The 23,402-nt window shown below is 37.9% G+C and overlaps 1 protein-coding gene across 13 annotated transcripts in view; it reads right to left on the bottom strand.

Moving 5' to 3' along the window:
- Birc6 (baculoviral IAP repeat containing 6) overlaps positions 1-23,402 on the bottom strand; it is a 174,909-nt gene that overhangs the window by 96,998 nt on the left and 54,509 nt on the right. For 6 of the 13 annotated variants that reach the window (XR_013113310.1, XR_013113309.1, XM_076942275.1 and 3 more), the window contains exons 11-23: positions 20,696-20,921; positions 16,912-17,072; positions 15,887-16,018; positions 15,358-15,489; positions 13,359-13,537; positions 12,496-12,629; positions 11,680-11,841; positions 11,456-11,587; positions 10,915-11,012; positions 6,659-6,806; positions 5,194-5,327; positions 3,773-3,919; positions 73-260 (exon numbers count right to left, since the gene is read on the bottom strand). Coding sequence is in view for 11 of the 13 variants with exons in the window: in XM_076942275.1 (XP_076798390.1) it covers positions 73-260; positions 3,773-3,919; positions 5,194-5,327; positions 6,659-6,806; positions 10,915-11,012; positions 11,456-11,587; positions 11,680-11,841; positions 12,496-12,629; positions 13,359-13,537; positions 15,358-15,489; positions 15,887-16,018; positions 16,912-17,072; positions 20,696-20,921 (1,973 nt within the window). In the remaining 2 variants the exon portion in view is untranslated. The remainder of the gene's footprint in view (positions 1-72; positions 261-3,772; positions 3,920-5,193; positions 5,328-6,658; positions 6,807-10,914; positions 11,013-11,455; positions 11,588-11,679; positions 11,842-12,495; positions 12,630-13,358; positions 13,538-15,357; positions 15,490-15,886; positions 16,019-16,911; positions 17,073-20,695; positions 20,922-23,402) is intronic. The other 7 variants (XM_076942280.1, XM_076942281.1, XM_076942282.1 and 4 more) reach the window with 6 other exon arrangements.

Genomic DNA, 23,402 nt, shown 5'->3' with positions numbered 1-23,402 from the left:
GTCATTTGTACAGTACTTTTCAGCTTTTGAAGTTTAGAGACAGCATGAACAAAGAGCCAAATAGTCTCCAACCTGTTGCTGAAGCTTCAAAAGCTGCTGCTGTTTCTCTTGCAGCACCTGTAGCTGTTGCTCGGCTGAAGCCATTGCATGAGAGAGAGACTGCAAAGCTACCTGGGCTGCTGAACTCAGGGCTGTCGAGGCTTCCCCAACTGTGCCAGATGATAGTCCACCTACTGCAGGAGTAACCCCGAAGGAACTCACTGGCATGAGACAAGGGAAAAGCAAAACAAGACACCAGGATGAAGAAAAGGTACACAGTAAATAAACAATGTGTCATTAAAACTATATGCAGCATATAACTTAAAAAAAAAAAAAAAAGGTTGGGTTATCACTCTGTGACAGGGCACTTGCCTCAAAGGCTAAGAGACCCGAGGTCAATCACCAGTATCATCACATCCATATGAACACTGCACTGTACTGATGCTAACACTGATATTCAAATTCTAAAGGGGTGCTGGAGCAAATCCCAAATCAAACAATTTTGAGTTATTTACTTTTCAGTTCACAAGTATTTCTGGTATAGAAGAATTATGTTAATGACCAAAAAATCCTAAGAAAATTTAACAGTATCATTAGTTTTCTTATGCATTATGAATGTTCTCTCGGTCCTCAAAAAAGTTCCCCACTGAGTAGGACATGGTACACAGGCCTTCAATCCCATCGTTTGTAGCAAGTGGATCTCTGCTAGTTCCAGACCAGCCAGGGCAATGTAGTAAGACGCTGTCTCAAAAAACTGGTAGCTCCCTACCAGAAGCATGTTAAATTTGTAAGTATATTAATTAAACAGAAGAAAGACATGTAATTCCTCTTTAAAAGAAACCATTTATTTTATGTGTAAATGAGTGTTTTCTCTGCATACATGTCTGTACACCATTTGTATTCGTGGTGTGACAGAGATTGGAAGTCCCAGGAAATATATTTATAGACAATTGTAAGATATGCATATCCTGAAGCATATGTAATATGCATATGTAAAATATGCATACCCTAAATTTAACCTTGGACCTTCGGAAGAGCAATAAGTGCTCCTAATCGCTGAGCCATTTCTCTCTCCAACCTTAATCTCCTTAATTTAATCTACAGAGTAGACAGAAGGGAGGACTACAGAGGATAGTTAGACAGACAGACTGACAAACAAACCCTTATTTTCTACCTCCTGTGCTTACTCAAACATTCTCACTAGTAAAAGCAAATTTTGACTTTTTCAATGTAATTCAGCAATACATTATAAATACTTTTTGATTTAATATTTAAAAAAATGTTTTGAAATTTTGATATAGCAGCTTAATTTCATAATTTATTCTAGCACATCAGATTAAAATAAAAGTCAGTCAAATAAAGTACTAATATTTTAGTATTTGTATTATTACAGACCTTTACTATTTACTACAATGTTCCACTGGGAAAGGGTAACTACTATAATGACAACACACTTTGCATACAGTACTTACTATATGACATGTCTGTCTATCTATCTATCGATCCATCCATCCATCTACCCAACCATTCACCCACCCACCAACTCACCCACCAACCTACATCCCTTCCTCCCTATTTATTTATTTTGGTTTTCCAAGGCAGAGTTTTTCTGTGTAGCTTGGGCAGACCTGGAACATCCTCTGTACATTATGCTTGCTTCAAACTCCTACTAAATGACATTCATTTATTCATTCTTTGGTTGGTTGGCTGGTTGGTTGGTTGGTTAGTTAGTTTTTTTCAATATACGGTTTTTCTGGGTAGCCTGGGCAGTCCTTGAACTCCCTCTGTAGACTGCAATAACTTTTAACTCAGAGAATTACTTGCCTCTGCCTCCTGAGTGCTGGGATTAAAGGCATACCATGTCCAGCACCTAAATGACACTATTCATAAATGACCACACTTAACTTACAATAAACCACACAAGGCCAATGTCATGACTCCCTTCTTTAGGTAAAGAAACAATGATACAGAGTATCATTTCTCTTGTAGTAGTAGAACCAGGTTTGGAACCAGAGCCAAACTCATTAAATCTTCAAAAAGGTAGTGCTAATTAAGCAGAATACACTACTGTATTGTTCTGGATATGAGACGCTATTACCATCTCACTCACAGACAATGAATGTAAAATGAGGAAGAAAAGTTACTCATTTTTAATCTATCCCCAAACGTGGGGAAACTGAGGCAATTTGGCACTGTCTATCAAAAGCTCTATTTCTAAAAAATAAACACAGTATACACAAAGACCAACACCTATATGAGGGCAAAAAGAAATAGTTCCACTGATGTTTTGCAGGAGGAATGAACCAGAGATACAGTAAACATTTTTTCAGACGTATTTTATTATTAACATTTTTAAAGCTTTATTTTTATATGTATGAATCTTTTGCCTTAATATATGTGTACCTTCCAAATGTATTCTTAGTGCCAATGAAAGTGAAGCGAGGGTGCTAGATTCTGAACTAAAGTTACAGATGGTTGTCAGCCATCACATAGGTGCCAGAAAGCAAGCATGAATCTTCCTATGCAGGAGCACCTACTGCCCTTATCCCCTGAGCCATCTCAATCCTCCAAATCAGTTTACATTTCTTTTTTTTTTTTTTTTCTATATGTACGTATTTTAAATCTGAAGTATCATCTTCACACTACATAAACTTAGTGGCTACTTCACCAATGAAAAAGTACAAAGCAAAACTTGAAGTAAAATGTACCAAAAATGAACTCATAAATTCTTCTAAAACTGTATCCCTTCCAGGATTATAAACTTCTGTGACTTCTCCTGAAAACTGTGTTTTTATTGGTGTTTTTAAATTTGCTTCTTTGGCAGAACTAGGGACTTCATATTCTTGAATGCACCTGGCAAGTACTCTCTCACACGAAGCCTTGCCTTGGACTGTTAACTTAATGAAGATGTTTAACTAGAACCTGCTTAAATTAGTTTCCCAGTAAAATCAATTTAAGATAATACTCAAGTTCTTCTATGTAGGAAAAACAGACTAGGCAAAAATATAAATATCCTTAACAATAAAATTTAAATTCTTTGTGCCAAAACAAACAAACATACTATATTATAAAATAAACAAACATACTATATTATAAAATAAACAAACAAACTATATTATAAAATATAAAGCAGCACAGAAAAACTTTTAAACAGAAAATGATGAGTATTTGCATGATTTACATACGTAATTGTTAAATGAAGCAGTTATCTAATCAATAGTGTCCCTACTTCATCATTTCAACACATACAAGCCCTCACTAAAACAGGCTCTTGTTATAAAACTCAGGCTGTGTTCAGTATTCCAAGGATTCGAGTCAGGTAAAACCTAACAAAACTACAATTAACTTTGAGTGTAACAAGTAACAGCAGAATATCAAAATCATAAACAAACTAGTAATCATGTGAAGATTGAAAATGGCTATGGAAACATAGACTCTACCTTAATCTTCCTTGTGTTTTCACTCTGGCTGATGCTTCCCATAATAAAAATACATGTAAACACACATAAAAAAATACACATTAAAAACAAAAGGATTTAAGGGAATGCTTTACTGGATAAAGGGAAAAACCTGAACTGACCTTGAATATAAAGCTATTTATGGTATTCCCTCCAAACATCCCTCTCTCCCATAGGTCTTCTACTTACCACGCAAACAAAACTCTAATTTTAAATAGCTCATATCATTGTTGTATATTACTGTACAAAGAATGTAATAAAAAAAAGGTATATACCAGTAAACGTACTTGCATCATCCCTTTCTATTCTGGTTCCATCACTAGTTGACACGCAAGTAAAGTGAAGGGGTTCAACCTCTAGAAGTCCAGTGAGAGATGTGAAACTTCCCTCAGCAGCTGTACAACTACTGACTTTTCCATTCCCTAGTGCACAAAGAAAAACCTCATAAAGCATGAAGATAATCTATAAAAGGCATGAAGCAGCAATAAAGGTGACTACTTAGCCAACCTTAATTAGCATAAAATGCACAAAATTCACACACTACATCAACAAAGGGCACATTAAGAAAACCCATAAACAAAGAAACTAGCTTCCTTCATACAAATGTCTACATGAATGAAAGCAATTTGGTAAAAAGAAACTTACAGTATGTATGAACTAAATCTTTTGACCAATAAAATTACAGTGGAACAATTACAATAAAAAACAAAATCAAATTGGATCATGACTTCTTTTAAATACTGAAAACTGATTTTTTTTGTTTTAATATTTGCATACTTCACTATAAAGGATTCTTAATCTGAACTTCTGAAATACTCTAAATTCTGAAACTTTTTTGACCATTAACATGGTAAACCAACGTTTCAGATTTTGAATCTCCAAACTGTATATATACAATCTATACAAGTTGTTTTTGTTTTTGCAAATGGACAAAGAAACTGAGATATTAAGTCAAATGGTTTTAACAGATCATTACTGGTAGACGTTGGTCATAAGTGCCGCAGTAGAGAGAGAAGCTCATTAAGATACTAAGGCTTCATTTTCTTAAGGAGTAGAAGGGTTCAGCTTTCATGGAAAAAACTGACCCAGACTAGCTCACTCCAGTTACTCCTATTCAATTATTACACAAAATTAATTGGGGCTGGAAAAGGTTCCAACTGCAAAAGTTATCTTGCCCTTGCTGCCCGAGAATGCCGACAACCCACATAAATGTCAGTCTGTTTTGACCATGGCTAGTCACAATCAAAAGTAAGAACTCCAAGTTCACCAAGAATGTCTAAGGACCAAGGTTTGGGTAGCTGCAAACTCTCAAGTAGCACCAAGTACAGACTTTCCAGGGAGATATTTCTTTAAGGTTCAAACAATCTTAAAACAATTTCTCAGTCTCTACTGACTAACCCAAACACAGCAAAGGCTTTGCTGTAATATTTCACTCAAAGACACAAAAGCTACACTTTACATATCATTACATATCACTACAGTTTGCAGGCATTACGGTTATTTAAAAAAAAACAAAAAAACAAAGAACTTTAGTGTTCTGAAGACAAAAAATGTGAGTAGATACAATAGAGATAAGAACTTAAATTCGGTACCTTATGTTGAGAACTTAAACTCAGTACCTGACAAAGAGAAAGATGAACCGACAATGAACACAGAACTAGTCACACCTTATTCACGTAATAAAAGAGGTCAGTACCTGAAAGAACATCCGATAAATCAATCTCATCTGACTGGACCCCAATGCTGCTATTGCATACATTTTTACAAGAAGAGCCACTCATCTCCAAGTCAAAAAGGACTGGATCAAATGGGGAGCTGTATAATCCATATCTGAGAAATGACATAATGTATTAAATAGTTTACCTTTCAGCCATTCATTTAAAAATTACCTATTTAGCTTTCAAAGCAGTTTGATTAAAGGGGCATCAAATTCAGTGAACACAAGAGAAAACTACACTCAAAACACTGTCCAGAGAGTAAATACAAATGATTAAAATAAGCTGGCAGCCAACCCAACAAGACTGTCATTGACAGCATGAGGTATGGGGGGGAAAAACAAAACACAAAAATAAGCACTCTTTTCTCAGGATGTATAAATAAAGTTATCATAAAAGCAGTGTGCCAAATAAGAAATGCCCAACTTCAAAGGCTGAAGACCAGGGACTGGAAAGACAGCTTGGTGGTTAAGAGCAATTTTTGCTGTTGTAGAAGACCACGATTTGATTCCCAGCACCCACATGGTGGTTGGTTCTTAACTAGTCATTAGTCCAGGTCCGGGTTATCTGCAACCCTCTTGGATATCCACAAGCACCAGTTACTCATGTAGCACATTTATGCACATGTAAGCAAAACATTCATACATGTAAAATAAAATCTTAAAAAAAAAAAAAAAAAAGTAAAGGCTGAAGACCAGCTGGGAATGGAGCAAGCCTTTGCTCCCAGCACTCATGAGGCAGATAGTTCTCTAGGTTTTCAGGACTGCATAGGTTATAACAGAGAAACCATGTCTCAAAGAGGAGGGAAAGCTGATGACAGAAAAAAAAAATTAAATCCAACCTTTTGTTATTTCACTATGCTAATTAAACATTTAAAAATCTAACTGGCAAACAGAAGAATTTCATGTAAAAGTAACAAGAGATTTACATAATTATACCTATAAAATTATACCATTAATGAATAACATTAAATACCCCTTTATTAACAAAGCAAAGTATCCCTAAATGTTAAATACAATTAGGGTCAGAAAAATAATTCAACAGTTAGGATAACTGGCTGTACTTCCAGAAGACTTGGGATTGATGAGCAAGACCCAAAGAGCAGCTCATAACCATCTATAACTCCAGACCCAGGGGATCCAACACATTTTTTTAGCCTTTACAAGCAGTGCATGCATATAGTGCAGACATAACATGGAGACAAAACAAAAGCAAAAAACACATAAACTTAAAAACAAAAACTAGCTCTCTGTTTAAACATTACAGACTGTCACCAATAGCTGAAGGAATACTTTCAGAGAAAACATGGGAAGGAGGACCTTAGATTACTCATATTTAGAGTGCTTAGCACAAATTAAATACTTTTTGAGGTAAAACAATGTTTAGGCAAATCTAGCAATGAACAGTTCTGTGCCCAGTGTTCACAATTTAAGATGGTAAATATACCTGGTTTGAAGCAGAGCCTCCAGTGGTGTCAGCCTGTCCTGCAACTGTCTGGACACGGCAGTGAGTAACGCTGCACAAGCAGTACTGCATCCAGCCAAGTCTTCATCCTTAACATAATTTAGCAGCACAAAATACCAATAGACAGAACCTGGAAACAACAAGGAAACATGCCTATTTTTCTTCATCTCTAGCAAACAAAACTTCAGTTCACACATTTCAAAAACAGCTACCTTTGCTAGAAAGATACATGCTTGATCTAGAAAGATAATCTTTAACAACATAGGGAGAAAAAACAAAGAGTTTTAGAACATTAATAATATAAACATCATCCTGAGAAAGAGCCTTAATTTAAGAATTAAATTAAGTAAAATAAAACAACAGGAATGTGCACTTGTCTGAAAGCCCAACAAAGTTTGAGTTCAATTCCCAGAGACAACACTGTATGTTGCCTTGACCTCCACATATTCAACTGTGGCATGCATGCCCTACCATCCACAAATGCAGAAATGTTTTCCAAAGGAATTTATAACAATTTTCAGGATGTATACTAATCAAACATGATATTAAGAGTATATCAAGCCTGGCATGGTGGTGTACACATCCTTTAATCTCAGCACTTGGGAGGCAAAGGCAGACAGATCTCTTCAGTTCAGGGCCAGCCTGATCTGAAGAGCAAGCACCAGCATAGACAGGGCTACATAGAGATCCTGTCACAAAAAAAGAAACAAAAAACAACAAAAAAGAGTGCAACAATGTGCCCGCATGATGAAAGATGCCTTTAATTCCAGCACTCAGAAGGCAAAGGCAGGCAGATCTCAGGGCCAGCCTGGTCTACAAAGCAAGTTCTAGAATAGCTGTGGCCACATAAATGCTATCTCAAAAAAATAAATAAATAAAAGTATATTAATGGGAGGAAGAGCATTTGTGAGTAGCCACAAAAGCAGAGACTGGAAGTGCCAAATCAATATTCTTGAAATATTGCCTCTTTATACAAAATTGTTCTAAGCACTGAATGGCAGTGAGCTTCAAGTATACTTTAGCAAATGAATGGAGTAGTACTCTACTCAGACAGAACCCATATGGCACGAATAAGAGGACCACGGCACATTAGATGCCTTAAGTGAAGAAATCTTAGTACTAAGTACATGCCCAGAATATAAGCAACATACCACTAAAAACAACCCATAAGAAACTGAAAGATCAGTGGTTACTGCAGTGAGCAAAAGAATGCAAAATGCCATATTCTATATAAGTGGTTCTCAATCTGTGAGACACAGATTTTTGGGGGGTCACATATTAGATATCCTGCACATCAGATATTTAATTAGGATTTGTAACAGTGTCAAAAATTAGTTATGAAATAGCAACAAAATAATTTCATCATTAGGGTTGCAATGAAAATAAGCAACTATACTAAAAGGGCTCAGAATCAGGAAGGCTGAGAACCACGGTCTATGTACTTAACAGTTTTCGTCAGATTATGTTCAAGGTAAGTATAAGCAGTCTAAGACAAGGAAACCCTCATTATTTATCAACCAATTTTAAGAAAGATTTCTCTGGTTTACTACAAAGATCAAATTTCTGTGAAATATATGAATGAGTTAACAACTTCTAAAACAGAAACCTATTTCTGTAATCTCTACACCTGGGAAGTGGGAGCAGCAAAACTAGAAGTTTAAGTTCAGCCTCAAGTTAAGTCAGCCTGAGCTCATAATTAAGTAAGCAAATAAATGAATAAACTAGAGCATTACAAAACACTGTGAGAAATGCCTATAAAAAAACCCACTAGACTACAGAGACAGATCAATAGTTAAGAACATTGGCTTCTCTTACATAGAACCTAGGTTTGATAGCCAGTATCCTTATGGCAGTCAACAGTCCCATGACCCTAGGTCTAGGGGATCCGCTGCCCCCTCATAGGCACCTAGGGCACTGCATACATGTTGGCAAATGCTTATACAAAAGAAACACACACACACACGCACACGCGCGCGCGCGCACACACACATACACAGAGACAGAGAGAGGAAGAGAGAGAAGGGGGGAGGGAGGGAGAGAGATTAAAAAGCTAAGTCAGAATTCCTTCACAGAAACAGCAAAAGATTTTATACAAAAGTCTCTATTGCCTTATACATGTACTATTAGTGGGGATAGCTTTTATAACTGCATTTATTCTTGAAAGGTATTTCTATGGAATCTTCACAGGACCCTTTGGGGCACTCAGTTTGCCATGGTCACTCTCAATAATATGTAATATATATGCACATGCTATGGCATATGAACTGTTTTATTTGTCTATGACATCTCCCTAGCATTTCTGACACTGCAATCTGTGACATATGATCTATAGTCAGCAAACAACTAAACAATTTGATAATTTTAGTGTTGCAAAAAAACAATGTCAAGATGACCTGAAACTTACTGTGCCTCGTATCTACTGCTCGTAATTATTATTTTTTTAAATCCTCTTTACTTTAAATCCATCTACTATGTGTATATGTAAGTACTTGTGGATACAAACGAACAGCACAAGTGCAGAGGTCCAAGTGTGTGCGCTGTGTTTGGAGGCACATGTGAAAATCAGAGCATAATCTCAGGGAGTAAAGTCCCTCCTTCTAACATGTGGGTTCCAGCGATGGAACTCGAGTCAATAGGCACTGCATCAAGCGACCTGGACTATACAGAGACATCTCACCCATCCCTCCTATTACTAAACAGAAAGTTTAACATACCACAACTTACCCCTCAACAAATACATATAAGATGGTGGTTAGATGGCTTCGTCACTACAATGCCTACTATGCCAGCAGGGAGACCTGAATTCTAGCTCTAAGAAGGTATTTTTAAAAATGGGCATAATGCCTTACCTACCTATGGCCGGCGGGAGAGCTGGCCTAGGGGTCATGACAGTGGGAGAGACGGCCCTATCCCTCACCAGCTGCAACACTCAGGAGAGTGAAGTCTACACCTACCTTCTCTGGGCAGCAAAGCAGAGTTGTCACTGGTTGCAGGGAGCATGAAGGGGCAGTGTGTGCAAATGAACGAGTATGAGAGCTTATAAGGTGGCCCAGCCCCTTGTCTGCTGCAGCACTTGGCAGAGTGGGCCCTGAACATCACCTGGGCAGCACAGTAGAGCTGGCTCTAACCATTACTGACTTGAACACTGGACCTAGCCAGGGTAGTGCTGCAGAGCCTCCACCATGCCCAATCCAGCTGAAATCCCTCTCAGGCCCATGTCCAACATCTTTGAGTTGGCCTACCCCAGCATCTACCCCATCTATGAACTGCATGACTCCGAGAAAGGGCCAGTCCTACAGAAACAAAACTAAAGGTCTCCATGAGTCAGGGTAACAACATCCGAGAGAAGTCTCAGTAAGGTTCAAATATTGATAGTATAGTAGAAGCCAGAGGACTCGAACCAGACAAATGACTTATTGTGATGAACATTTGCAGGAAAGAATTGTGGACGAAGGGTATACTGTGGGATACAGTCTGACACACTACAGCTTTTAACACAAGATTTTTTTTCTGTTCTCGGGAAAAGGTTTCAAGAGCAGAGGGCAGATACAAAAAGATGAGTGGGATTGAAGTATATGATGTGAAATTCACAAAGAACTGATTAAAAAGGGAAGGAGGAGAAGGAGGAGGAACAAGAAGAGGAAGAGAAGGAAGAGGAGGAAGAGGAGGAGGAAGAGGAGAAAGAGGAGGAAGAGGAAGAGACGGAAGAGGAGGAAGAGGAGGAGGAAGAGGAGAAAGAGGAGGAGGAAGAGGAGGAGGAAGAGGAGAAAGAGGAGGAGGAAGAGGAGGAGGAGGAGGAGGAGAAAGAGGAGAAAGAGGAGGAGGAAGAGGAGGAGGAGGAGGAGGAGGAGGAGGAGGAGAAAGAGGAGGAAGAGGAGGAGGAGGAGGAGGAGGTGGTGGTGGTGGTGGTGGTGGTGGTGGTGGTAGTGGTGGTGGTGGTGGTGTAGCCCTGGCTATCCTGGAACTCACTCTGTTCAAGGGTATCTGGCCTAGATATGCCTGCATCGGCCTCCCAAGTGCTGAGATTAAAGGAAAGTGACACCACCATCAGGCATTGGACAACATTTTTGAGAAATTATACCTGAGATTCTCTGATGTCTCCTGCAAATGTACCTACACAAACGTAAACATACCCAATAACAAAAACTGAACTAATAATCCAGATAAACTATAATAAGAACAAAATAACTGTTAAATTATTCACTATAAATATTTGTTATTAAAGTAATTTTACATACCACCAGTTGCTGCTGCTGGTAAAAAGCACATATTATCAAGTAAAGCCTTCAACAGAACTGATCCAAATCCAGGCTGACAGGGGTCGCATTTGCCATTACTGGAAAATTGTTTATTAAGAAAATTTAAAGACATTATTTATGACTTAAATTAAACTCTAAACTTGGCATAGTACTTAAAAAACCTCTCCCAGGATAGACCATTATTAACATTACTAAGAGTTAATACACAGATTCATCCCTCTTAAATACTTCCACAATAGTAAAGTATCAGGGTTTACAGCTGAAGATTAAGCAAGACTGTGAAGTAACAAGAATAAGGCAGTGGTCAATCAAGCAGTAATTATGAAGTAATTAAGCCCAGCTAACTTCATTTAACATCACATTTCACACTAAGAAACCCCAAAATTCTTCTTTAGACTAAGTCATCTGTTGAAAAGTTACTCATACATTTGATGAAAATCAAATCCCATTACAGACAAGATCTGAGCACCAAAGCACAAATACAGTTACAAAGGACGCTTTCAAATAAAAACACACCAACCTAATGCACAAAGCTAGAAATCGGGCACATTTATGGGCTATGCTTCGTCCTGCTTCAAAGAAGCAAACACGGACAAGATCTGAAAGACATTTTCGTGTTTTTGAAAGTAGGCACTCATTTCCTTCCTTTGAGCTGCAAAACAATAGCAAAAAGATTCATTTTGGACTGTGAATCCTAACAGACAAAGGATAATCATTAAAGCAAGCAAAATCCTAAGTATTAACCTGCCAGGTCCATTTGAATGAACTCCTGCTAACCAGCAGAGAGCATCCAACACAAGACTCTGAGCATGTTCTGTGACCTGCCCATCATCTGATCTTCTACAAAGAGTGTTAAGAAGCTTCTCATGAAATTCTGAAAACTGTAACATGGCACAACGCTGAACCCTAAAAGGAGAAAATATAAATATATTACAATGTGTTTACACCAGTAAAAACAGAACAATCAGACTGCTATGTAATATGCAGCGTTATATAGTGTTTCATTTAAAGTAATCAATATGGAAAATAAAGCTTTCGAGGCTAGCATGTAGTTCAGTAGTAGAGAACTTACAAGCCAAGTTTAAGGCCCTAACATTGCAAAAGAGGAGAATAAAAAACGGACAGGAATGCTTTTTGAATAGTCTTACGTGCTGTGCAGAATTTGAACTCTGCTTTAAAGGAAAACTTTATAATAACGCAACCTACTAGAATGTAGTTGTATCCTTAAATCATACTTTTTACACTTCTCACTTTCCACCATACACAGTAAGCACTATACAGGATCAGAGATAAAGCAATGAAGGCAGTCAATCATGTCCTCAGTGACTGCAAATTACTTAGAGAATGAGAAAGCAATCGAGAAAAGCAGTTCAATCATGTGTTTCTTTACACTTTTATTGTAACAGCAGAATTCCCATATATGGTGAGACACCTTAAATGCTTAGTATGTAGGAGTTAGAAGCAAGACAATCAATTCAATATCAGCCTAGAAGTACCTGAGACCTGTTTCAAAACCACAAACAGAAAAAAAAGAATGGCAGACTAATGAAACAGGATTACCTTTCCTTACAAATTGAAGTTTTCTTGAATCTCCGAATGGTGACAGAAACCTCTTGAAGTAAGTCACAACCCCGCAGGTTTTCAGACTTACGAGTACCTCCTGCATTTTCATTTTTAACATTAGATGATTTTTCCTAATTTAATAACAATAATGAGACAAACAAATCAAACTAAAAATATAAAAATAAGATTCCAATAAAAATTTTCAGATTAAAATAATAAATGCCTATTTTTCCACAAAATTTTAACAGAAAAAATATAGTCAAGATTTTTAAAGCCCAATAATTAAAAATAAAGAAACAAAATTTTGAGTCCAATCCCCAGCTACAGAATTCTAACATACACAGAGATAGCACCTGTTCAGCCTACCATATCTGTTACTTTTGAGGATTAACTCTGATAAAGACCTTAATAAATTGGAAGAGCTATGCAAATACAAAGTGTGGGGTGCTGATACTAATGATAACATTTCTTAATAATAATAATGATAAAAAAAATAAAACCCAAGCACGGGAAAATCTACACACAGACAAGTATGAAAAACTTGCATACTTACAGAAAATTAAACAAGGTTATCTCTAAAATTATTTAGCAACAGCCTACTCAAATGTCATTGGAACAAAAAAGCCATGAGTTTAAAGGAAAGTACCTTCTGAAAGTACTCCCTACTCAATATAGTTTATAAAAGCAAATTACTTATCCCAAGTTTACTGAAAACATTTTCTTAATTATGTGCATTCTGAAGTCATTGTAAGGAAAAATTGGAAACAAGACCAAGCAGCAACAAACTATTAATCAAGAGAAGCACCTCTTCCAACAAATCTCAACGACAGCATTGCTCCTGTTCAAAATCAGGTTCTTACCTTGCCTGCTGCAACTTTTGCCAAGAGAGAAGCTAGTGAGTATCCCTTCTGACCCTGGTGCTTCAACGATGGAAGTCTCACGACAGGACGCAGGCCACTGCTGCACATCTCATCTGCCCCTCGGTCACTCACTGCTTTGACGTGGATTAAAAATGAACGGTATTTCCCTCCTGCCATACCTGGATGAGTGAAAAGTGAGAAAATAATTTATTGTCTCATCATCATGGAGCAAAATTAAGTACTAATTCCACAGAAAGAAAAATATACAAGGCCAGAAATTCCAATGTATATCATCTGATCACATAACAGAACAAATTTGATATGCTAGCAAAAAAAAAAAAGAGATTTAAAAAAAAACTCAGACAGCGAATTCAGAAAACTGTGACTATAGAAATCATTTGACATTTCTGTTCCAGTGACATTTATTTAAATGGTAAAAATTTTGTAAACTATATAAAAACACAAACAACAGTAAATTGTAAGAAACTATTGTCAACAAATGATTATGATAGCATATGACCTATAATCTATCTATCCTTTTTTAAATGATTATTTTATCTGTGAATTATGTTTATGTGTGACTGTACGTCCATATGTATGTGTGTTCAAGCCTCTGGAATGGGAACTGCAAACAGTAATGAGCTGCCTGACATGGTGCCCTTAGCCACTGAGCCACCTCACTATCCCTTATCTAACCTTCATGTATGTTCATTTTATATGTGTGTGAATATATATACAAAGCATTTTAGTAATTATAGTTAAAAATCAGAAACATACTTTTACTTCAGTTAAGAAAAACTTAAGTGAAAAAGAAAAAATGTGTGTAAACTAAAACTCTTGTAACTGTATCTCTCATCAAGAAAGCACTCAACAGTCACTGGCCCTATAATATAGTCTAGTGTACTGTAACTCAACTGAGATCACAGATTCTATCTATAATGCAAAATGTTGCAAAAATATCCTCAAATAAACAGACCTAACTAACAAACCATCAGACTACTGCTGCATATTTTAATAGCATATTTAACAGTTCTACATATTTTAATAGCTGCAAAAAATACCTGCTGTTTTCCATATCCCTGCCTGCCTGCCTCTGTGCTGGACTGCACTTGACTTGTTTTTCTCTAACCAAAGTAGTTCCAAGGCGGTTTCACTCTACTTCCTAATATCCCCAACTACTAGGATCTGATATGACTCTCCATCTCAATCTTCCATTAGACACAATTCACACTCTTACTCTTCCATTAGATTCTGCAATCACTCGTTCTATCACTTTAAAGACCATGAGGTGTGGTGGCACACACCTTTGATCCTAGCACTCAGGAGATAGAGGCAGATGATTTCTCTGAGTTCCAGGCCAGTTTGATTTACATAATACCAGGATACTTAGGGCTATGTAGAGCCCTGTCTAAAAAAAAAAATTATGAGCTCATGAGGGAAATTTGATTAAGAAAATAATAAAATGCCACAAAACATTAAGAGTTTGCTTATTCATGCTATGTAACAGATCTCCATGTTTTATCTAAAGATTTTCCCCCTTACAAGTTTATCTTATACTCTAAGAAATTTGGTTTTTTAAATACCACTACTTCCCAAAATGAACCCAAATACATTATAGTATCTCAAATCTTAAACAAATGACACATAGTCAAGAAATACAATGAAACTTGTATATACAGAACTTACCTTTATCTAGGGGTGTATGTTTCAAAACCACCCACTGAATGCTGAACCCTATATAAAACATGTACTTTCCCAAAACACAGAACTGTGATGAAGTCACATAACCCTATCTCTAAGACACATGAGGAGCTGAAAAACCTAAAGTCAGTCCACATACACAGGTACTCATGATAGGTGATAACCTCACACATAGGAAGCTGTTGGAAGTTCTAATCAAAGTTCCAAACAAAACAACATTTTTGTGATCAGTTTTTAAAGTTTCTTTCCTATTATGCTGAAATTATTTACTCTGCTTTTATAAAACATGTTACTTCACCTTTAACAAGTTTAGGGCTTGTCAATGTCAACATCCCAGCATGACCTGATAAGTCCAGACCACTAGCAAGCCACACTGGGCCACACAGAATGTCTTCTTTATGATCCTCTAAGAATGGACATAACCTAAGACCTAAAAAAAAGAAAATACATATTTTTCTTTCAGTGTATTATCAGATATCCAATAAAAATATATCATCCCATTTCCATAGGATGCCACAACATAAAATACAATACATAAAACGTGTTCCAACAAGTCATCAGTAACAATTATGTTATGTGTTGTTTTCCACTCTCATTTTATATTTCACCTTGATTTTGAAAAAAGGATCTATAAAATCATGACTTGATTTCAAATCACAAGGCATTAAAGACTAAATCACAAGTATTAGTGCAGCTATATTCACAAAGGTGAGATGAAGTTACAGCACATTGCAAAGCAGAATTATAGGTTATTGCTACAAGGAAGTCTTTCCCAACAATCACTACTCCTTTACTGCCAGGGGCAACAGCTCTGTGGTTGAACTCACACTGTGACTCCTCTACATCCATGTGGTGCATTTCTTCATTCAAATCAACCAGGGACGGGTTCCCATTTTGTTCCACTTCAATGTTAAGAGCTGGAGACAAAGGAAAGGTGATCTGCCTATCTACTGCTGTCTCTAGAGGATAAAAATATTAGTAAACTTAATTTTGCTTAGTATCAATAATTTTTGTGCCTACAACTCTAAAATCTTCTGCTAAACAGGGAGCTACAAAGATTTTCACCATAGATGCTATGATAGTTATTGTCAAGAGGAGAAAATTAAACTCAATGATTTTATACTTTGTCTTCTCTACAAACAGTAATAAAATATTTGCCTGAAGATATAATTTGTTGGTAATTAAAAGTTCTTCCCTAAGCTGCACAATACAAATACCTACAAAGTTTTAAAGATACCCACTGCCTAAGTCCTAGATTCATTAAATGAAAATGTCATGAGAATACACAGACCACACATACACATAAAAGTTCTGGCAAAGGACCATTTTCAGATCAGAATGTTTGTACCCTTAGTGTCATCATTTTACACTGAATTTATACTCAATTTTTTAAATCAATTTTCAAAGAAAAAGGGAAGAAAAAAGAAAAACAAGTACTAAGACCTAGTTTCTACCATGATAAATTCACGAAAAATTGCTATTATTTCTAGCATTACATAAAAGGCTAGCTTGATTGATTACTTTCAAATAATAATTCTCAAAACAGTTTTTCTTACCATCAATTCTTCATTTAAAAAAAGACAAAGAATAAAGCTGGCAGTCACAGAAGTGGAACTAATGTCACTTCACAAAACACATGATTAAACTATTTACCGTCATAAATTCTGCAAATTACTGAGTTACTGGAAAAATCTGAAATGTACTTTAGATGACACTGACTCTTGAGTGGTTTTAAAAAAATAAAAGGTCAACAGCTCTGGGAGCAAAAGAGTCACCAGAACAACAATCAATCTCCTGTAGAGACACAAAGTACAAGAAAAGGTTGTCCAGTAGTAGCTCTGACCCCTCTTACCATTGGCTTTCCCTAGGCCTGGAGCTTTGTTCTTCAGCAGTGTTACTTGTATCTGGGGCACACTGGTAATGTTCGAGTTCAGAACGAATTTGAAGTCCACATGTCCAACCATACAGGCTTTAGGTAGAACCAATTCAAACACATGTTCATCCCAGCTGTTGCTGTCAGATAAGGTGAAAAATGCTAAATAAAATAAAATCTTCCTTCATACACCAAAATATCATTAGCATCACATCATCTCTTCTACTCCTTGTTTTACATATTCCAACAGATATTAATGTTCCTCAACCAGCGTGTGGTGGTGCATACCTGTAAACACAGAACTCATGATGGAGAAAAAAGAAACAGAGGCCACCCTGAGATGCAGAGTTCTAAACAAAACTGAGATACTATGACACTGCCTCAAAAAAAAAGAAAAGGAGACATCCTTGCTAGACTCCTGTCTACAAGCATAAAAGAGTATCATTAATAGTGTCAGAGATTGGTGCTTGCCCATGGGATGGGTCTCAAGTTGTGCCGGTTTTGGTTAGCCATTCCCCAATTAATTTTGGGTCAAACGTTTTGTGGGTAGGTTGGTGTTCCTATTGTTCCACTGAAATTCTTGCAAAGCTATAGGAGGTAGCCTCTTCAGGTTCTTTATCCCCAGTGTAGTGAGTCACAGCTAAGTCACCCATACTGATTCTTGGGCAACTCCCTTATCCCAGGTCTCTGTCTTATCCTAAAGATGCCCCCCACCTCCTCACACCCATCAGTTGCAGATCTCCATTTATTATCATGGCATCTAGCCATCTCTCCTGTCCCTCCCCACAGCTGACCCTGAATATTCCCCCCACCCCCACCCAGCAGCTGACTCAGACAGATACAGTATGGACACCCAGAGCCAAACAGTGGATGGAGCTTGGGGACTCTTATGGAAGAATGGGAGAAAAAAATTGCAGCCTCTAAGGGGATAAGAACTCCACAGGAAGACCAACAATCAACTAACCTGGACCATTGGGGCTCTCAGAGACTAAACCACCAACCAAAGAACATGCACAGGCTGGACCTAGGCCTCCTCAAACATATGTAACAGATGTGCAGCTTCATCTTCATGTGGGTCCTGAACAACTGAAAGAGAAGCTACCCCAAAAGCTGTCACCTGTAAGTGGGATGTGCTCTTTTAGCTTGGCTGCCTTGTTTGGCCTCAATGGGAGAGGATGCACCTAGCCTCACAGAAACTTGGTGTACCAGGGTAGGGGGATACCCAGGGAGGTCCCTATTTGCCCAGCAGAAAAGGAGAGGAGGGAATGAGGGGAAGGATTGTGGAAGGGAAGGACTGGGAGAGGGGCAGTGAGTGGGATGTAAAGTGAATAAGTAAAAAAGAAATAAGTAAAAATGTTTTAAAAAGAAAAAAATTAATAAAGATAAAATAAAGGGGTGTTGGAATGGGCAGTGGTCTCACACACACTTTAAATCCCAGCAGTTGGTAGGCAGAGGCAGGCAGATCTCTGAGTTTCAGTCCAGCCTAATCTACAGAATTGAGTTCTAGGACAGTCAAGACTGCATAGAGAAACCTTGTCTCAGATAGATAGATAGATAGATAGATAGATAGATAGAGAGAGAGAGAGGAAGAAGAAGGAGGAGGAAGAGGAGGGGAGGGGAGGGGAGGGGAGGGGAGGGGGAAGAAGAAGAGGAAGAGGGGGGGAGGTGGGAGAGAGGGAGAGAGGGAGAGAAGGAGAGGGAGAGAGAGAGAGAGGAAGGGAGGTAGGAGAGGGGAAAGGAAAAAACAGGAAGGGGAGGGGAGGGAAGGGGAGGGCAGAGGAGGGGACAGGAGGGGAGGGAAAAGGGGAGACAGAGGTTACACAGATTGCTCCGTGGTCAAAAGAACACATTTCTAGAGGATCAAAGTTCATTTACAAGCACCCATACTGGACAGCTTATAATACCAGGGCATCTGATATCCTCTCTTGGTCTCAGTGGTCATACAGATACATGGGGCAAACACTCAGATATATAAATATGAATAAATAAAAATAAGCCCCTGTTTTGTTTTTTAAAGGTGAAACTTAGGACATTGATCTTACCTTAGCAAATCTGTACCTGCCTTGACATTTGTTCCTAACAAAGCCTTTGACCTTCAAAGAGGGCTTCTATCATTTCAATTACCTGAGATTCCTGGGCCCCAACCTAGATCTATGAATGAGATCCCAGAATCTTCATTGTAAAACAAGAACTTCTTACTTCATCTATTCTATTGCTACAAATTTTCCTTTCTCCCATCAGAGGTTAATATATCAGAAAATTCTACGCCCTTTACTGTTGGGAACCGAACTAGCCCCACATTCGGGCGGCCAAAAATGTTGCGGCACCAGCAAAATGTTGAGGCCCGGGCTGCCCCGAGTTTGGTGGCCACTGTATCCTGGTCCAAGCTGTCGCTCTAGTCCACGGGTCGGGTCGGGGTTCAGCAAGAGAGAGAGAGAGAGGTCGGACTCGAAAATGGAGACCAGACAGAGTGTGATTCAATCATGTTTATTCTTCAGTCTCTCTTCTTAGTCCAAGTCCCAAGTCTTGAGTTCCTAGTTCCTAGTGCCTCCAAGTTCCAAGTTACTTCTTCCAAGTTCTCTCCCAAGCGCCTGCTTCTCTGTCTTCTCTCTGTTGTGTCTCCCTAATGTCTGATTCTCTGCCGTCTGCCTCTGCCTTTTATATGTCCCACTTCTAAGCCATGCCTCTAAGTCACACCTTTAATCATGCCCTTAGGTCTTGTCTCTAAATCTGATCTTTAGACTTCTAAGTCACTCTCTTAAATTACACACTTTTAATCTCACACACCTTTAATCTCACACACCCAAGGTATCTAAACCAAGATTATCAGAGTGTGCTCAGCTGTTGTAGGCTATTGTAATCCAAGTTTCATGTCAGGGTATATGGCTCAAGACGGCTGCAAAGCTGATAGCCGCTTTCTGCTAAAAGTCGGCCCCCAACACTTTACCTTTAACTTACAGCCAGAGTCCCACTACTCTTTTCACTTTCTCCATCATATTACTATCTTCTAAGGTACCGTCAACAGTTCAACAACCAAATTGAAGTCTTTGCATCTATCAGTATCCTACCATCACCACAATCCATAACCATAAGCACCTGTTATCAATTCCTAATAGAACACTCAAGAGTAATGCTTACTATGTATTGTTGTCAAAGCTTTTCTGTACTCAAAAGTCTCTAACCCCTCATCTTTACAATGCCGAAGTGGGACCTTACTTCCTACCACTGCGTTCTCTCTACTACACTCACAACCCTCCAACAACAGTGGTTTTCTTACTCTAGAAGTCATAAGATACACTATGCCAGGAGCTTCATACTTTTATTGCCCATGAATCAGAGCCATCTCTACACAGAGCTTTCTATAGGTACTTTCTCTTGCGTGTGTCTTCTCCTCTGTCCAACCTCTAGGTTAATCTAATCACAGCCATCTTTAAACTATGACTATATAGAATAGAATATATCTGTTCACTGTTTGGTGCTCACTAAAATGTGACTTTCACAAGACTAGTATCTGAAACAGTGACTGGTTTTACACCCAAGTATTAAATATTTGCTAAAAAAAAATCTGTGAACTATCAAATAACAAATAGTGGGTCAACTCATATTATCCTAAAAGTCAAAGAAATACAGGAATATCCAAAACCAAATGACAAATACAAGGAGAAAGTTATTATTACCTGAATATTAAGAGAAATGGTAACACAGCTGAGAACTCCATGTTACTTCTAACAAGTGTCTCAAGATCCTTGAAGAAGCTGCATACCTGTCAGTCTGCAGTTTCCAAGTCCGGGTATGCTGAGCAGCATCTCCATGGTGCTGCTGATGCAGATGCTGAGGGTGCCTCCTTTGCTGCTGTTCTTGCTGAACTTCTACCCAACATGGAGGAACAGTTGCTGAGAACCGTGGAGTCAGTGTCTCAAATCGAGTTAGCTCTACTAGAGATGTCAAGACTTCAAGTGTGAAAGGCTGATCCACCAATAAATCAACTCCTTAACAGTAGTAAGGGCAGTATTTGAAACAGATTTAAAAAGAAAAAGACATTATTTTAGTTCATGTTTTTCTCTATTCAAAATACAACACTGCCAAATGTATGAAAAACGAATAAAATAAGCTAAAAAATCTTTCTTCCATATTAAGTAGTACTGGCTATGGGACAGCTCAGACTCAGTATTCCCAAATCCAGTCTGTTAGAAAAGGCAAATAATTGAGGGCAACAAAGCCAATGGTACTAAAATACGAATCACCACACTCAGATGAACTTTGATAACATGCTGTTTACAAAGAAATGTAACATAGCAGCAATTACATTTAAAAAAGTCCTTTTATAAATATCATGTAAAACAGCCAAATACTTACAAACATAAGGAATTAACTATTTTTTCTCTTCTATGATAAAGACATCCTCTAGACACGCCAGTAGTAAATAAACATTAAAAATGACCATATTCTTTGCTACTAATTCCTAAAATAAACTACATTAACTAGTGATTACCAAAAGTTTACTTTTTGTGTAAGAGAAAAACATCAAAATATTGAACTCTAAGATACCATAAAGAGTAACAACTTCAGATATTGCACCTATTTAGCATGTGTTTTAACATTTTAAAATGGGGAAGAACTGAGTTGGAGTTTAACTGTGTAGACAAAATTGGCCCCAAACTCACAGTACTCCAGAATCTGAGACTCTCAAGTGCAGGTATTAGAGACAAGCAACACTCCACTTAACTCTTAAACACAGTTTTCACTGAAAATGTCTTAAGTTTCTTTTACTGTATTATTTACTGCTTTTAAAAATGTTTATTAAGTATTCTGTTAAAATTTACTTCATTAAAAGATTTGTGCTTCGGGTGGTGGCGGCGCATGACTTTAATCCCAGCACTTGGGAGGCAGAGGCAGGTGGATTTCTGAGTTCGAGGCCAGCCTGGTCTACAGAGTGAGTTCCAGGACAGCCAGGGCTACACAGAGAAAGCCCTATCTCGAAAAACCAAAAAAAGTGCTATTCCTCTATGGAATCCAATGCCTTCTTCCGGCACAGGAGTGGTATATACTTAAACAGATGTACATACATACACATAAATGAAAATAAACCCAGAAAATAGAAATCAAATTTCATTCAACTGTACCACCAAAGACATGGCATCTTTAATAAAGTATTGGTGTCAAATGAAAAAAAAAAATTGTGCTTATGAACCCCTGCCTGCATGTATGTATGTTCACATGTGTGTGCCTGGTAGTCGTGGGGGTCAGAAGAAGGCTCAAATCTGGAACTGGAGTTACAGGGGGCTCTGAGTCACTATATGGGTACTGGAAATCAAACCCAGGTTACCTACAAGAACAATGAGTAGTCTTAACTGCTAAGCTAACTCTCCAGCCCTTTTCTTTTCTGTTTGTTTGTTTGTTTGTTTGTTTTTGTTTTGTTTATGAGACAAGATCTCACCATGTCCCCCTGACTAACCTGGAATCCACAGAGATCAACCAATCTATGTCTCTGCCTCCTGAATACTGGAGTTAAATTTGTGCCGCCAAGCCTTGCTTACTTTCCTTTAAACATCAAGTTGAGAAGATAAACTAAGAGTGCATGCTAAGAGTTACAGAACCACAGAAGAAGTAACTGGATATGCAGAGGGAGAGGTACCAGGATGGGGCACAGGACAGTGAGAGGACTTCTCTGCCATACATAAAGCACTGGCTTTTATCCACAGCACGGGGGAGGAGGAGGAAACAGGCAATGGACTGGATAAAGTGTGACAGACAATGGGAAAGAGAACATGAAATGTCAACAACAGGAAACTGAATTATATGCTTCATAAATCATTGAGTCACAGCTGAAGAGATGGTTCAGTGGTTAAGAGTACTGGCTGTTCTTTTCAAGCAGAGCACCCAGGTTAGATTCTCAGGACCCATATAAGGAGCTCACACCTGTCTGTAACTCCAGTTACAGGGGATCTAATGTCCTCTTCTGGACTGTGCAGCATCAGATATGCATGCATATGATGCTGGTGCACAGACATTTATGCAGATAATGCATCATACATATAAAGTAAATAAATTTTTAAAAAATACTTTTAAAAGAAATCCTTTAGTTTTCCTGGGCATGGTAGCATATACCTGCTATCCCAGTACTCAGAGGGCAAGGCTAGGTGAATATCTGAATTGGAGGCCAGTCTGGTCCACACAGTAATTTTCAGGCTAACCAGAGCTACATAATGAAACCTTTTTTATTATTAAAGAAGATTTTTATTTTAAAAAGAAAGCAACAGAAAACAAAAACAAGAAAATTACTGTATTTTTTGAGAAGCAGCCCTACGGTTACTTCATAGATGTCAACAAAGCCAAGAAGAGATTTTAAGCTGAAATTAACATACTATTGCTATGTTTTTTGTAAAATTAACTCTAAAAACAGCGAGTATGGATGAGAACAAAAAGCAAACAAGAACACTAGCCTGCCCTTTGTCAGGAGACCTAGGTGA

The sequence above is a fragment of the Arvicanthis niloticus genome, chromosome 11, assembly GCF_011762505.2.
Source record: "Arvicanthis niloticus isolate mArvNil1 chromosome 11, mArvNil1.pat.X, whole genome shotgun sequence".
NCBI lineage: Eukaryota > Metazoa > Chordata > Mammalia > Rodentia > Muridae > Arvicanthis > Arvicanthis niloticus.
This window is presented reverse-complemented; position numbering and strand designations above follow the sequence as displayed.